We start from the raw sequence: 14,385 nt of genomic DNA, 5'->3' as shown, positions 1-14,385 counted from the left end.
GTATTTTCACACGACAGTGGATATCGGAAGAAATGAAATACATTGCGCAGTAGTTGAGCATGACATAAAGTGGTTGCTAACTAAATCGTCAATGTACAAGTGTGTTAGAATTTTTATCACCACTGATTTCGATATCGCAGTAACTGTTACGGCACTGAATTCGTTCGTAAAAATGTTTAGTTTTTTTTATTTATAAGCAAAATACCAATGGATTTGCAATACTTACATGTAGTAAATGACTCCATTGTTCCTGTAGTTCTTCGTTTCACTTGTTTTATTGCACGTAACGACGCATTATACAAAATATCGGAGAACATTTCCTTAGTACGACTGAATCGCGACTAAACTAGCTACGCGGCCGATCGATGTTCGTTTCTGGGCATATCGCGGAGACACGCGCCACGCCCCCATTTCACATCTATTCCCTTCTATGATCTGAGCTCTCGCACGTTGCATCGATCTGTCTGTCTCGCTCACGCCTCGACCACGCTTCCAGTGTTATTATTACATACTTAGCTATACCTTGATTTTTTAGAATCCAGCAGAGATGTAAACAACAACTTTCATACACAATTACACCATAATCACTTACGTGTTCATAATATCATACACATTATTTAACAAGCCCATGAAACCAACTTTATTTTCACGTTTATACAAGTTTGAAATCAATCTTTGAAACAAATTATTTTAGCAAAATACGTGGACGATGAAAATTTGTGAGACTTGTCAAATTGACTTGACGTTTAAAATCATGTGTTATCTCCATATTGTCTATGACTTGTCTCTGACACATCAGTGCTGTNGTCAAAAATAACCAATCATGCAGCATTTGGACCTCGCGTCTACGTATTGCCATCTGGCGGATTTTTCAATCGCGAAAACCCTCATTGATAGCATCTTAAATTACCTCCCTAGCGGAATAGAGCAACAAAGAACTGAGCGAGCGAGATGTCACTAGTAGCAAAACTGTCAAACAGAACTTTTTGCAACTATTTGAAGTTTAATAACTTTACGGATATCATTGATTGTTTTACTGTCCAGTGTGTTTTTTGATTACATCTGTGCATACAGTTTGTTTCCTGTTCTCGAAAATTTCATAATCAGTTCACATTCAATGTTGCTACTTTGTTGCATATTTTTAGTATTTTGACGATCACCCGGCGATGATACGCAAGTACTACAATAATTTCACTTCGCGATTAACGAGAGGTTTTGTCGCATCACTAGTTCACAGACTAAAAATATTTTTATGTCATTTGGCCATGTTTGATGACATTTCTGCTGATTTCTAAAAAATTAGACTGTAACTTAGACCATTCTGAATTCTAATAAGTGTTACATTATCGTACGTAAATAGTGCTAGCGACGCATGTGTCCAAAAATTACCAATTTTATGAGGAATTTTTGAGTCACTTTATTTAACTTCTTTTTTTGCACAAATGGGATCAGTATCAATAACTCATTACCCAGAATTTTTTTTTTCGGTGATAAAAATTTAGTGGTGTATATCCATATCCGATTACTTACCTACTGGGAAGCTTTCGCACAAATATTGTACAAAACTTTTTGTTAATTAACAATTTTTAATTTAATATGCCTACAGCCAATGTGCGATGTTTTTAACCATAATAACTAGGTGATTGTATAATTTCATTAAAATTTAAAATTCGTCCAGCACTTTTTGCTTAATGAGCTTATTGCTTAGCAAACCCATCCATCACCCTCAAAAACTTTCGCGTTTATATTATTATATGTATAGGTATGTTTCAGCATACATTTTGAACATCACCCCTTCATTATGTTTCCTGTTTTTGTACGGCGCTACCTCTAATTTCTCATTAGTAGTCGTCTAGGGTTCAAATCCTTAAGTATGTGGGCCCTTTTCAGGGCACATGATACACACTTCTGATGGTCCTGAGAAACTTGGTAAATGTTAAATTAACAAAATCAGTAGGTATGCTGTACCAGTTGGTTGAAAAAGGATTCAAGCTTACCAGTGGCGTAGCTAGGTAACAAGGGCCCTGGGGTAAATAAAAAAATGGGACCCCACTGCAATCTAAGACGGTCAGGTTTTATCAAATTTATTGACATTAAGCTTACTCACTCGTGATACAGCTTTCGAATTTCTCTCTATTTTTTTTTTTGAAAATGGGAGAAATTTTCAAAGTTCTGTTCAATTGAGATTTTCTGGTAAGGATTCGGGGGCCCTTGAGCTTGGGGGCCCCGGGGCACTGCCCCGCCTTGCCCCTTAGTAGCTACGCCCCTGAAGCTTACCCACAGAACAGTTGTTATATGATCCAGCTTAATTGAGGTCAAACGCAGTCTCGGTTCCATAAAAACGGTCCATTAAGTTGTTGACAGTCCACATGGTGATTCATATATTGGCGGTAAATTGATTTGAACTTTGTCATTTGCGGCAGAGGAAAACTGGATGCAGCTACAAATATCCGCTTAGATGAGTAGGAATGACATAAGCGCTATGAATTGATTGGATCCGGATTTCCATTTTTGCTTAGTTACATTTTTGTATTAGCTACAATGTATGAAGGAAATGTCATGTCATTCCAGTCTGAAGAAATCAACTCTCAAGTGAATTGAGAGTCAAAACCGTTCGTAGTTGGGGGCGTTCGATTTATGATCTTCTGGGTTTGAACTCTCTTGAATTCAATATTTTTGCCATAAGATGTCGTACCTAATTAATAAGATCATACACCTTAGTGAACACATGCATACAGCATTCCTCTAAGATCCCATGGTTGGTTGAAGCAACAAGTGCCCATTGTTACGCCGAGAATGTTCCGAACATGACTTCAGGTGGAGCTACCTACATGTAGGTTGCTATTTCTGTATGTTCAGGAATATCCAGCCTCTCACTCAAAGCAAAATAGTGTCAGGAGCAGCGTTAAGAAGTAGTTTTGATGTTAGGTACCAATGTTACTTAATGACTAAATTAGATTCCTTTATCAAATGTCATCATTTGCTTGAACCAGAGTTGAAAGGACTTCTTAATTTTCAACGAGAAAATTCTATCAAAAGCACCATTCAAAAGTTGTAACGAACGAAATTTTTAGCAATAAGCAATTGTTTTGAACCTCAAGAGCCTCACGAAGCCCTCGGGCTCCTCCAAGGGCCAATGATTGGGTGAAGTCCGACAGCAACAAGTGCCCATTGTCTTGCCGAGAATGTTCGACCGAGTTCATTCAATTTCCAATCTTAAATATTCTGTTGAAATGAAACACACAAGGACGGACGTCAGAGAAACAGAGTTGTTTTTAATTAAGTCTATCAAGGTGAAATTTGCCAGGCCAGAACAATCGATAAAAATATTACTAGGAAAATTTCTCCCCACTCCGACTGGCCAGTGGGAAGTGTTGGCCATATCCTCTATTTGCCACGGTTAATTAGAGAAAGTGTTATTCATCCAGTGGTGACTAAAAGACCTGATGATGACGATGATGAAGAAATGCCAGCGATAAGGAGAAATATAGTTTTGTCAGCTTCTAAGTACGGGTTACTCAAAACAACTTTGATATTAATCTGATTTGATTTGACCCGAGAGATAGACCAAATTTCTAGAGTTCTTGATATTATGCAATAAACTATAAGAAAAAGAATAAGAATAAATTTATTACTTAATAAAACTTAGCCTAGATACATTTACTATGCTAGGTTACATGTTAAAATAGCAATTAACTGAATCTCTTTCGTGAATTTTAATGTTATTTAACTAACCTATCACTGCAACTTTCTCTCCTTAATATTTTAGCCAAACTCTATCACATCACTAATTACGTTTTAAAATACTGAACACGTCTGTTACATTTCCAAATTCAACCGTAAACGTAGATCGCATTATTTTCAATGGTTCCTTTGCAAAAGTACCACAACACCGTACATTGTGATCAAACACGGCACACGGCACTCTCGTATACGAGTTTGACAATAGATGCATACGTGAGCGAGGTAACGCGTTTATGGAACGGTAATTTGATGTGGCTGCTCCTCGCTGCTGCAAATACGTAACAAAATAGACAGTAAACAAACAGAAACATAGCCCAGTCAAAAATTTACAGCGTATAGGAGGATAGGGACCTACCTTTATTTATTCTGTGGTATAAGGTACCATCCATCCACCATCATCTTTTACACAGTTCAATAATTAATTTGACGAATGGAGCACACGATCTCATAAAGTCACCAAACTCTACTTTTTTAAACAAAAAAGCTCTTACAACTATGTTTAGCGTCATCTGTATTCATAGCTAGAGTTGTTGCTGTTTCAGAAAAAGAACTAGGGTTCCGTAAAAGAAAATAAATCCAAGAAATTGTGAACAATCACCAACTTACCTAAGTATCTGTGACGGATCGTAATCCTCGCGGGAGAAGCCGAGGACAAAAGTTATTTATTAAATTCTTCATTGATGACTCCACCCTAAGTTTGGTTTTGGTGCGTTATCTGTAGATCAGTCCAATGACTCAGGAGCGTGGGACTTAGATTTTATCGATAACCTTTAGCACATAATGAGATCATGGGTAAACAAACATTTGTGACTCAAGTGCAGGTGCTATTCGTAAATCGTTCATTTATCATGTTCATTATTAGCAAGTTTGGCTCTAGCAGGATCGGAAACAACGGCTAACAGATGATTTTTTGATTTATGGATGAAGATCATAATAAAATAATTGATAAGAGTCGCCTGCTTTTCAATAGACCGCAGACCGCTATGTTTTAGATGCTCCGCTGAAAACAATGAATCCAGCTTTTTCCTCAGCGCTAGTCGTGCGGAATTTGGGTTGTCACCGCACTATTATATTATTATGTATTGTTTAATTTATATGTAGTGATTTCCTCTTTCGATTAAAACAAAACATAATAGAGAGAGGTCAGTCTGTTAATTATTTAATTAATACAACGTGTATGGTACCTACTTAGTTTGAAATGAAATTCCGGAAAATATTAAATTAAATTAATTACCTAATTAAGTTCTGAATTAATTAATTGCTCTTATTAACTACGTAAAAGTGTAGTTATTATTAAAATAGTCATTATTAAAATCATTAATTTACATTTGTTACGATAGATAATATACAATAATAATATGTAGGTAACTACTTAATTACATTAGTAGGTAAATACTTATTAAATGAATTGGGGAATAAAGCTCAGCGAGTGCCACGTTTTTTTTCTAGGTTTTCTTCGAAGTACTTACCTAGCCCCGTCGATCGAGCTCTAGACAAGGGCTAAGGGTCATAACCTTTAACCCGCTAGGCCGCAAATCTCCCATCGAAACCGATATAAATATCTTCTCAATAAAAAATCATAAAAAACATCATCTAAATACTTACGACGTCTAAATTCCTGGCTCTCCAATGCTAACCGCTAAACGAGAGATTTAACGCCCGTTACTCCACCACAAACTGTTCATTAAAAAGCTCTTAACAAAAATAATGGAATCAATCAACCCAAAAACACGCACCACCACTCAACAAGCACTGATTTTGAGTCGCATCACTTCAGTGAAAACAAATGACTCTCTGGATGGTTATTCAATCATTCACAATAAATTCCGTAGTCGGGCGCGCGGGCTCGATCCAAGCGAATTCCCTCCGCGAGACTTTGGCGGACTGAGGGTTGAGCCTACTGGAAAATATCAACCCCCGACCGGGATTCCGAGGAAAGTGACTTAGCCACGGGGCTGGCAAACGGCGACTGCCTCGCTCACGGAATTGAGTCACCAATGAGTCAGAAGAGGTCCGATGGAGTCCGCCAGTTCCTCTAACATACGTCAGGCGCGAGCGGAGTGCCCCGAAGTTGGCCGGCGACCGACGAACGTCGGCGAGCTCAATGAGCAACGATAATTCATTATATTATGAAAAGGACATTTCCCAGATATCTCCTTCGCTCTCGTCTAGCCTGTTTTAAATATGTGAAAGCCAACAATAAAATTGCTTTCAAGCCAATGTTTAAAAACGCTGAAAGAAAATTGCAAGTCTTATCGCTGCAGCAGCTTTTCAGGCGCGACCTAACAATGAACGAGGTCCTGAAATCATTAAACTACGTCCTGAAATTAATTGAATTTTATCTGTTCTTCAGTAATTTGTGAATATTCTATTTGGAAAACAAGGGTTTTGGAGCAATTAAGAACCACTTACTTAGTTGTATTAAGACTAATTATGAAGGTTGAGTTCAGTAGAGTAACTAGATACATAAGATTTACAATCTAGAAAGAAGAGCTCGTCGGATTATTTTAATGTTACGAGTAATCTACGATGTAATACTGCTGACTTAGTAGGAATGTAAACTTCAAACTTGTTTTCAAAACTGGTAGCCCTATCTGTTGGAAAAATTAAACTTCTCTGGTTATTTTGTGTCTCATAAACAAACGCTCTTTATACGGTGCTAGTTTAAGAGCCTTTCGTTTCAATTTCAACTTAAAGTGAAGAGGCTTTGCCAAAATAATATCGTGTAATGTCACATACTTTCAGCTAATAAGGCGCAAAAGTTTATTTTATGAAAGTAAAGGAACAGCTTGCGCGTTATTCGACGGGACCGCTGCCAAGCTCCAGACAGCCTGTCGCGAAATCTCGAACGTGTCATCGAGGGAACAAAATTGACACAACTGGGGGACTATGGGACGGCATGTCTAGCTAAATCACAGATAAACACTGTGGCATCTTTCGGCAATTTTGCAACGGTTTCGATAAAGTTGGTATAAGTATGTAGTGTGTTATGGGATTATTCCCACTTCTCTTTCCCACCACTGCAACTCCTGTGTAGGATTCTACAGCTTGACCGCCAATAAAAACCCAACCAATGAAGGTCAAGTTTGTCCCGGGGGACAGTTAAACTGTCATTGAACCCGCAACGAAATTAATCAGAAGAACATACTTAGGAGGAGTTCTAAGTTAAAGGTTCGAGTATGTGTGTGTTAATGAACAAAATTGACACAAAATTTTGGCCTACGATACGGAAAGCGTCCCTACAACGTCTTTACGTTTTTCAGCCGAACGTTAGGAGTGCGTTTCGCTTTTTCTATTTTCTTTTTTGAAAATGTAGAGCGTTCTAGCCTTTTGTATAGTGTCTGTTTTTGTTTCTTATTAGACTTTTTCAAACATAAAATGAAAACTATAGGTATACCTACGTAAAATAACATTAGAAAGTGCTTTGATGAAAACTTTCGATAGTTATTTTCCGCGTGAAAAAGTAGATATTACTTGGGATAAAAGTAGCTAATGAATCTCTACAGCGTCCATTAAGTACCTTAAAAATAGTTTTTCAGTCTTCGGATAATAAATGTAAATAAAATGCTAACAGCGCTAAAAAGATTCAGACGTCGAACATTAATAGGTAACAGCTGTTAACGACAACAAAGACATTTAATTTTAGGTATAATATTATTGAAAATCTTTATTATTGTTATAGAAAAATCAGAGCTCCCATCAAATCGGCCCTAGTTCAGGCCAGTCATGCTGTGCTTAATCAGGCGCAGTCATGTCAGGTTGCAATCAAACGGGCGGAATAGGCACAGATATTGCATTCGGCTGTAATGAATGTGTGATGGATTGGTTCTGCCCATTTGTGTAGGGCTGTCAATGGTACTTTATGCTAATCTATCAACTAAAGTTACCAACATAAGTAACGAAAGTAAAGTCAGAAAAATACGTGAGGATGAATAATAATATGGAATTGATCGTGCCAGAATCGAACTTGGCACCCATTGCATTCAAGGCGTTACCGCACCTGCACCGTCACGCTCACGACGCTCTACCTACGCTATATCAAAGTAAAATTAAGCTTTTGCTCTATATTTTCTCATATTAAATACTAGCTGTGCCCGCGACTTCGTACGCGTGAAAACCCGTTTTTGCAACATGTTTCATTGTTGCTCTGCGTCTATTACTCGTAGCGTGATGGTATATTCCTTCCTTCCTCGATAAATAGGCTTTCTATTTTTCAAATCGGACCAGTAGTTCCTGAGATTAGCGCGTTTAAGTAAACAAACAAACAAACTCGTCAGTTTTATAATATTAGTAGTATAAATGTAGAGTAAGTACTAATGACCATGGGATTTATGAAAATGTACTCATAACTAATGCGTGTAAATAGCACATTTAAGACGTCCTACGGTTAGGAGGCACTCATTAGATGATTAGATGAATAGGCAACCCTAGATGCAAATAAATAGTCCCATTAGGTTTGTGGTAGAATGTCAGGTAGGTATTAAGATAGGTAGCTAATAGGATACGTAATAGGTACTTATTGATTTGTAAAATATGTACCATTTGTGAATTTAAAATTTTTCAAAAAAATCAAAGTTCCAAACTTTATTACTTGACGCTACATCAATAATAATTCGTGTTACTGTTTTGATAGAACAGTTATGTGGTAATTATTACGAGTAAAGAATTTATAAATATAAAAAATATTTTCTAGGTGTTTCAGGTTTTTTCGTTTGGGTTTCCGATTGAAGACGATCAAGTGGCATTGACCACTAACCGCCCCATGGCGTCATTTCAATTTAATTACAATTGTTTTTTCTTGATGCCGTCGTGTCATTGCATCAATTGATGCCAATTTAAAAATTGTTAATGAATGAATACTTGTTTGTGTGTGCATCAGTGCAGAGTGCATTGTCTTTTAAATTGGGCCTGTTTTTACCCGACTGCGCCAGAAGGAGGGTTATGTTTTTTTAAATTACTGTAACACTCCGCAAGATGTTTTTCATGGATTAGGTAGGTACTAATATTATTATGATAGATAAGGAAGATGCCCGCTGTGACCCCCTATTCCATAATATAGATAACAGTCTGATAAACATTTACGACACTTTATAAAATTGCGATTTATTGGTACGATTTTTTAAAAAGTTTGGTTTGGCCAATACTCCATGTGAGTGAAGAACCATATTATTAGGGTCCTATAATAAAACTATACTATACTATAGTAAAATAAAGTCCTTACTCATAGTAAATATATTTTATTTCAATTGACAAAACTTACAAAACGGACGGCGTCATATTTCATTTCACAGGCACTACTTATGTTTATAATAATAGTAATTATATTAATATACATTATATTTTTAATCCTTAATTTTATTATGATTCCATGTTAAGGTCAAAGCAGACTTATCAACTCGGAAGTCCCAAATGTGCTACGTCATTTAATTTGAAAATGGAGACTAATTAGATCATAAAAAACAACGGATCAGTTTGATAACAAGGTCTATTTAGATACCAAAATGCAATATCTATCAGTCAATCATTGGTTGAGTTACCATAATGTAAAATACATTTAAAACTTGGATCATAATCATTATTATAAATACATACTGATTATAAATACATAATCATTATTATAAATAAATACTTTCTATCTATCTATTCCATATTATTGTGCATTATCGATAAATATAACAAAATATGACAGTCCTTGTTGGAAATTATTTAAAAATAAATGTTAGTAACAAGAAACATAATATAAATTAAGTTGTATGTCTGTCAAGTTCTTCTTTGCAGAAAATCGTGAAGGTATCATTGCAATAATAATTAATATTAAATACTAATTTTCCAAAACTTTAACTTTTAACCTGAATATGGAATGTATTTGGCAAGAGCAAAATATTTGACGCTTTGTAAGTACTGTTTAAATAGCCTATCTACAGGGTGTTAGTTAAATGGGTATATGAGCCGACACTAGCCCATGTTAATATATTCATATAAATGGTATGGTGAAGTCAGAAAATTGATATCATCATTTTAATTATTTTAATTTTCATACAAATCAGATTCTTAAAATTTTATTTTGTATGAACATTTAAAAATATACCCATTTACCTAACACCCTGTATACAAATAAAGAAATTTTGACTTTCGACTTTAAGAAGGAATGTTTCATTGCACTAAGAAAACAATAAGTCTAAATATTAGAGAGATAGGACTTAAATAAATCATTTTTCACAAAAATATAATGGTTAAGTCTAAACCAAAATAACTTTTCAGTTCATCTAAATATCAAAAGGCCAAGAGATTGTAACAAGATCAGAAAACTATTATTTACATAATACACTAAGTGAAAAATAACATACAAAATTGAGATTCTCAATCAGAGTTTTGGTACAATTTGTACCAATTACTATGTCTTCACACTTCAGCTTATTATAAGGTGTAAATAGTAACCAACTGTTGGGTTGTTATCTTCAAACTGCTAAAACAGTAACACAGTTGTTATTACCAACAGACTTAAACACAAACTAGCTTTTGCCCATAGCTTCACCCATGTATTTTGGTCTATCATAGAAATATTTAGGCAATATCTCTCTGAAATAATGTTTATTTTGGTAATGGCTTTTCTGGTTAAGACTTAGATGTGATCTATTAAGTATGTTGGTAATTTAACATACACAGTATAAACTGTGAACTGAAGATATTGCTACTTTACCAGTGACAAAATCACAACAATTATTAAGTATACAGATCATATAGGTCATTGTTATCTGTTTATCAGTAAGTGTATGGACGGTACAGAACAGAATGTTATTTTTCAGTCATATAAGGCACTTAAAGTACTTGACTATCTTAGAATTTATTAGCTGCTGTATGAATACACAGTGAATACTATTGCAGTCACAGTCAGCATTAGAGAGGCTTGTATGAATGAGGAATGGTTACAGTCGTCGGTGGAACAATAGCATTCTTCCCAGTACACTCCGTTCGGGTAGACGCCCCAGTTGCAAACTCCAGTGACACCTGTGTCGGCCACTGACGCACAACGGCGAATCACTTGCCGCCATCTTCCGTCCCCTGAAAATTTTATCAACAAAATTAAAAGCAGACAGTTTCTATTTGTAATTTTGACATAACTAGTGAATTTTATTGACTGGTTATTTATATTTAAGACTTCGTAATAAGATATTATCATATGGAGTGGATGCCACGTACCAGAAAGCGCAGCGTAGGACACCGACGACCTCATAAAGGTAGTAGGAAGGCGCTGGATGCAGTCCCCCACCTACCGTTGGAAATCATTGGGGGATGTCTATGTTTAGCAGTGAACGTCCTATGGCTGAAATAATGATGATGAATGAGATAAACACTCACATATGAATCCTTTTGGACCCTGTTGGGTTAATTTCATGCAGAAAGACCCTGGCGTATGAGACTCGTCACTGTTACACTCCACGGCTACATGACTATCTCGGTCGAACCTTTTGTAAGCTCCACAATTGTCTTCTCCTTTCGGGTCTTGAAACGATGCGCATTGGTAACATCTTACAGAGAGAGCTGTAAGAACAGAGTTGTTATTACTTTGTCTTGATAATTCTTACAGAAAACTGTTGTGAAAATATGCATACCTGCAGGTATTGAACACAGAACAATCAACACACATAGTTTAGTGATCATTTTTGTTTTAGGGTTTGTTTTTTAGTAGATTTTTACAATATAGTTGTTGATTTCAACAAAGTACACACCCAAAACATGGAACAACCGATTTTAAAGTAGTTTTATTTTAACGCTTCAGTGTCAATGTGAATGTCATCCATATTAATGGTCCGAAATGCTAAGTAGTTATTTCAATCCAAATAAAATAATCATTGATTCTGTATTGGAATAATGTCGTGAATGCTAAATTTTGTAGCTTTTAAAAAGTTTTGTTATTTAAAAAGAATTATAATATGCTATGTTTTTAAGTATCTCTCACAACAGCCTTCAGTTTTAAAAAAATATTTTTTTATGGTCCGAAACATCTACCCGCTAATGTGCGACATATCGACATTCGTTAAAATAGTAAACAAACAAACAGTAAACAACAGGTTTTTGTAACGAGTTCGGTTTTATGCAAAAATATTTTAATATTTGGTTTTCCTTTATTTAATAACTTACAATGGCACATTTAGTTAAATTCGTAATTTGCTTCCTTGTAGTGCTCCAAGTAGTGCCTTACGGTAAGTTATAATACGACTAAATCATACGCTTGGTCACGCCCAAGTCCAACCCAAGATCTTTCGTATAAAAGTTTAATTTCATTTCAGTGTTGAGCATAAAGTGTTGGGACTGCCGATCCAGCAATGATCCTAAATGTGCAGACCCATTTGACAACAGTACAGTGCCAATTACGGATTGCAATCAAGAGAAGGGCTTTCCGCACTTGCCGGGCGTGAGACCAACCATGTGTCGCAAAATAAGACAGAAAGGTAAATAATTCTTGATTTGAATCAGTGCTGTTAATTTCAAAATTTTGGGAAAAGTAACATCTCTTGATTGTTAATACTTGACATAAAAACCTAAGCTGATTTCGTAATCCCAAAGATGCCGTAGGCTTTGGTCTTTGAGTAATTCAATTCATGTGATTTACTATAAAAGCTACTCATTTTATTTATTAGCTACGCAATTTTATTCTTTTATTAATACTCCGTCAAATACAAACTAACCTTTTCTGTTAAACCGTCTTTTAGTGAACGGAGTGTGGCGATACTTCAGAGGTTGCGCATACTTAGGCGAAGTCGGTATCCAAGGAGACGAACGATTTTGCCTGATGAGAACTGGAACGTACAACATCTTCATCGAATACTGCACATGTAACAGTAAGGACGGATGCAATTCTTCCTCTTTGTTTAGTCCCATGCCCGTGCTGTTGATTTCATTGCTGGCCGTATCGTATTTGTTCAAATTAATCTTATAAGAAAATTTGGACTAAAAATAAGAAAAATAGTTTTAAAATTATGAAGACAAAAAATAATACTTCAGCACAACTAGTATTTCTAAAAAAAGGTATACAAAGTTACAAACATAAGACTTATTGAAGTACTACCAGCAACTTAAACTTTAAAATTAAGCCAATAATGCATTTGTTAAATGACGTTAAAACTACTAAATGAATCTCACATCACATTTCGTGAAATATGTTAAGTTTAAAGTTACTGATTGATATGATTGAGTTTTAATTACTATTTTATCTTTGTGATACCATTTTATTATTATTGTACTTAGCAGCCAGCCACTTGCACAAGAATCTCACTTTTAAACTTTTTTTTTTCTAACTTAAACTTGTCACAAAGATTTAAAATAATGCTTTTTGGTGATGATCACAAATGTAGTGAAATCCTTTTTCTGATTTAAAAAATACTTTAAGAAGAAAGAAGTAGGCTTACCTATACTTTATAACTACAAAAGTTAAGGTTCTGCTGATCTGCTCTGATCTTTGGTTGTAAGTATATTTTATAATTGTAGTAGTATTTATTTATACACAGTTTCTATTGCATTTATTTATAGTGCTTATGATCAGTTATATGGTTACATTGGTACTTGATGAGATGAGTCCAAAAAGTTTTTATAATGTGTATTGTTTCATTTAATATTATGTAATTATGAATTTTCTGTGTAAGTTAATTATGTGCATTTCTTCTGAAGACCAAAAGCTAGATAAGACAGATTTTTTATTATGAGTATCTATCTATGTAGTTAGACTGGGTTGAAAACACACAGATGGCTACCACCTTTTCTATTTTCCTTAATATGTATGTAATTTCACTTTTAAGTTGTCAGCAAAGAGGAAGGTAATAGCTGTTCAGGCCAGATACTGACCAACAAATAGCACCTCGACTGATCATACCAACACTGATGATACGTTAGTTGTTAAGTGTTCAATCCGTCCTGTAATTTACTGTGTCCGTCCATTTTATTATTGTATAAGAATAGTTGACTTATTGTAAAATTTGAAATAAAGACTTTTATAAGTATATTTTTAACAACTATCTTTCATTTCATGTTACTGCTATCATACCACCAACATCTCTCACTACAGCAATTTTTTTTATTGTCGAATGATATCATATTATTATAAAGAAAGAACACCAGCCAGTTACGTTTACTGAACATTAGATGGGCATGAAATGTATAGTACGCCATATATCGCCTGTGTATTCTGGCATTGTCGCGTATTCTACACAAAATAAAATACATTTGTCAGGAGTCAGGATGTAAATAAAAACAAGGAATTTTGTGAACAACTTTATTAATTTTATACATTTAACATTAGTGCCTTAAATACTTAAAGATGTTTGCAAAAAGGTTTTTAAGAAACTTCAATTGTGTATTTGTAAAAATAAGATAAAGTAGGTATACATTACGTATTTTCAGTTTCAGGAATTAAACAAATATTAGACACCAGTCAGAATTAAAGTGATCGACTTATTCGTTTATATGTATTATTATGTATGAAAACAATATAAAATATTATTATGGAAGTAAGTAACGAAAATATATTTACATTTAAATTCACTTTGCACATATTATATTTTAAAATACATAAATAATGAAATGTAAGTAACAAAAAAGTTTGAAGACAAAATGAATTCATTTTGATACTTAGGGTCTAAATAT

The 14,385-nt window shown here is 34.8% G+C and overlaps 2 protein-coding genes across 2 annotated transcripts; one reads left to right on the top strand and one right to left on the bottom strand.

Moving 5' to 3' along the window:
* Positions 1–10,145: 10,145 nt before the first annotated feature.
* On the bottom strand, positions 10,146–11,511 carry LOC114353828 (uncharacterized). Its single transcript, XM_028305948.1, has 3 exons — positions 11,358–11,511; positions 11,104–11,286; positions 10,146–10,806 (listed from the first exon to the last, which is right to left on the bottom strand). Exons 1-3 carry the CDS (start codon positions 11,404–11,406, stop codon positions 10,592–10,594), a joined length of 447 nt encoding a protein of 148 aa, XP_028161749.1. The 5' UTR covers positions 11,407–11,511; the 3' UTR covers positions 10,146–10,591.
* Positions 11,512–11,798: 287 nt separating this feature from the next.
* On the top strand, positions 11,799–13,420 carry LOC114353826 (uncharacterized). Its single transcript, XM_028305946.1, has 3 exons — positions 11,799–11,948; positions 12,036–12,197; positions 12,459–13,420. Exons 1-3 carry the CDS (start codon positions 11,888–11,890, stop codon positions 12,683–12,685), a joined length of 450 nt encoding a protein of 149 aa, XP_028161747.1. The 5' UTR covers positions 11,799–11,887; the 3' UTR covers positions 12,686–13,420.
* The last annotated feature ends 965 nt before the right edge of the window (positions 13,421–14,385 follow it).

The sequence above is a fragment of the Ostrinia furnacalis genome, unplaced genomic scaffold (genome assembly GCF_004193835.3).
Source record: "Ostrinia furnacalis isolate ACB-3 unplaced genomic scaffold, ASM419383v2 OfSCF1818, whole genome shotgun sequence".
NCBI classification, from domain to species: Eukaryota; Metazoa; Arthropoda; class Insecta; order Lepidoptera; family Crambidae; genus Ostrinia; species Ostrinia furnacalis.
The sequence above is the reverse complement of the archived record's forward strand: the minus strand, read 5'-3'. Positions and strand labels throughout refer to the sequence as shown.

Excerpts from the sequence above, each read along its gene's own strand:
- LOC114353828 (XM_028305948.1), bottom strand. The coding sequence starts at position 11,406 with ATGATCACTAAACTATGTGTGTTGATTGTTCTGTGTTCAATACCTGCA. Across the intron at positions 11,287-11,357 it reads TCTGTGTTCAATACCTGCAG|CTCTCTCTGTAAGATGTTAC; the intron begins GTATGCATATTT and ends CTGTTCTTACAG. Across the intron at positions 10,807-11,103 it reads GGGTCCAAAAGGATTCATAT|GGGACGGAAGATGGCGGCAA; the intron begins GTGAGTGTTTAT and ends TAAAATTTTCAG.
- LOC114353826 (XM_028305946.1), top strand. The coding sequence starts at position 11,888 with ATGGCACATTTAGTTAAATTCGTAATTTGCTTCCTTGTAGTGCTCCAA. Across the intron at positions 11,949-12,035 it reads GCTCCAAGTAGTGCCTTACG|TGTTGAGCATAAAGTGTTGG; the intron begins GTAAGTTATAAT and ends ATTTCATTTCAG. Across the intron at positions 12,198-12,458 it reads TCGCAAAATAAGACAGAAAG|TGAACGGAGTGTGGCGATAC; the intron begins GTAAATAATTCT and ends ACCGTCTTTTAG.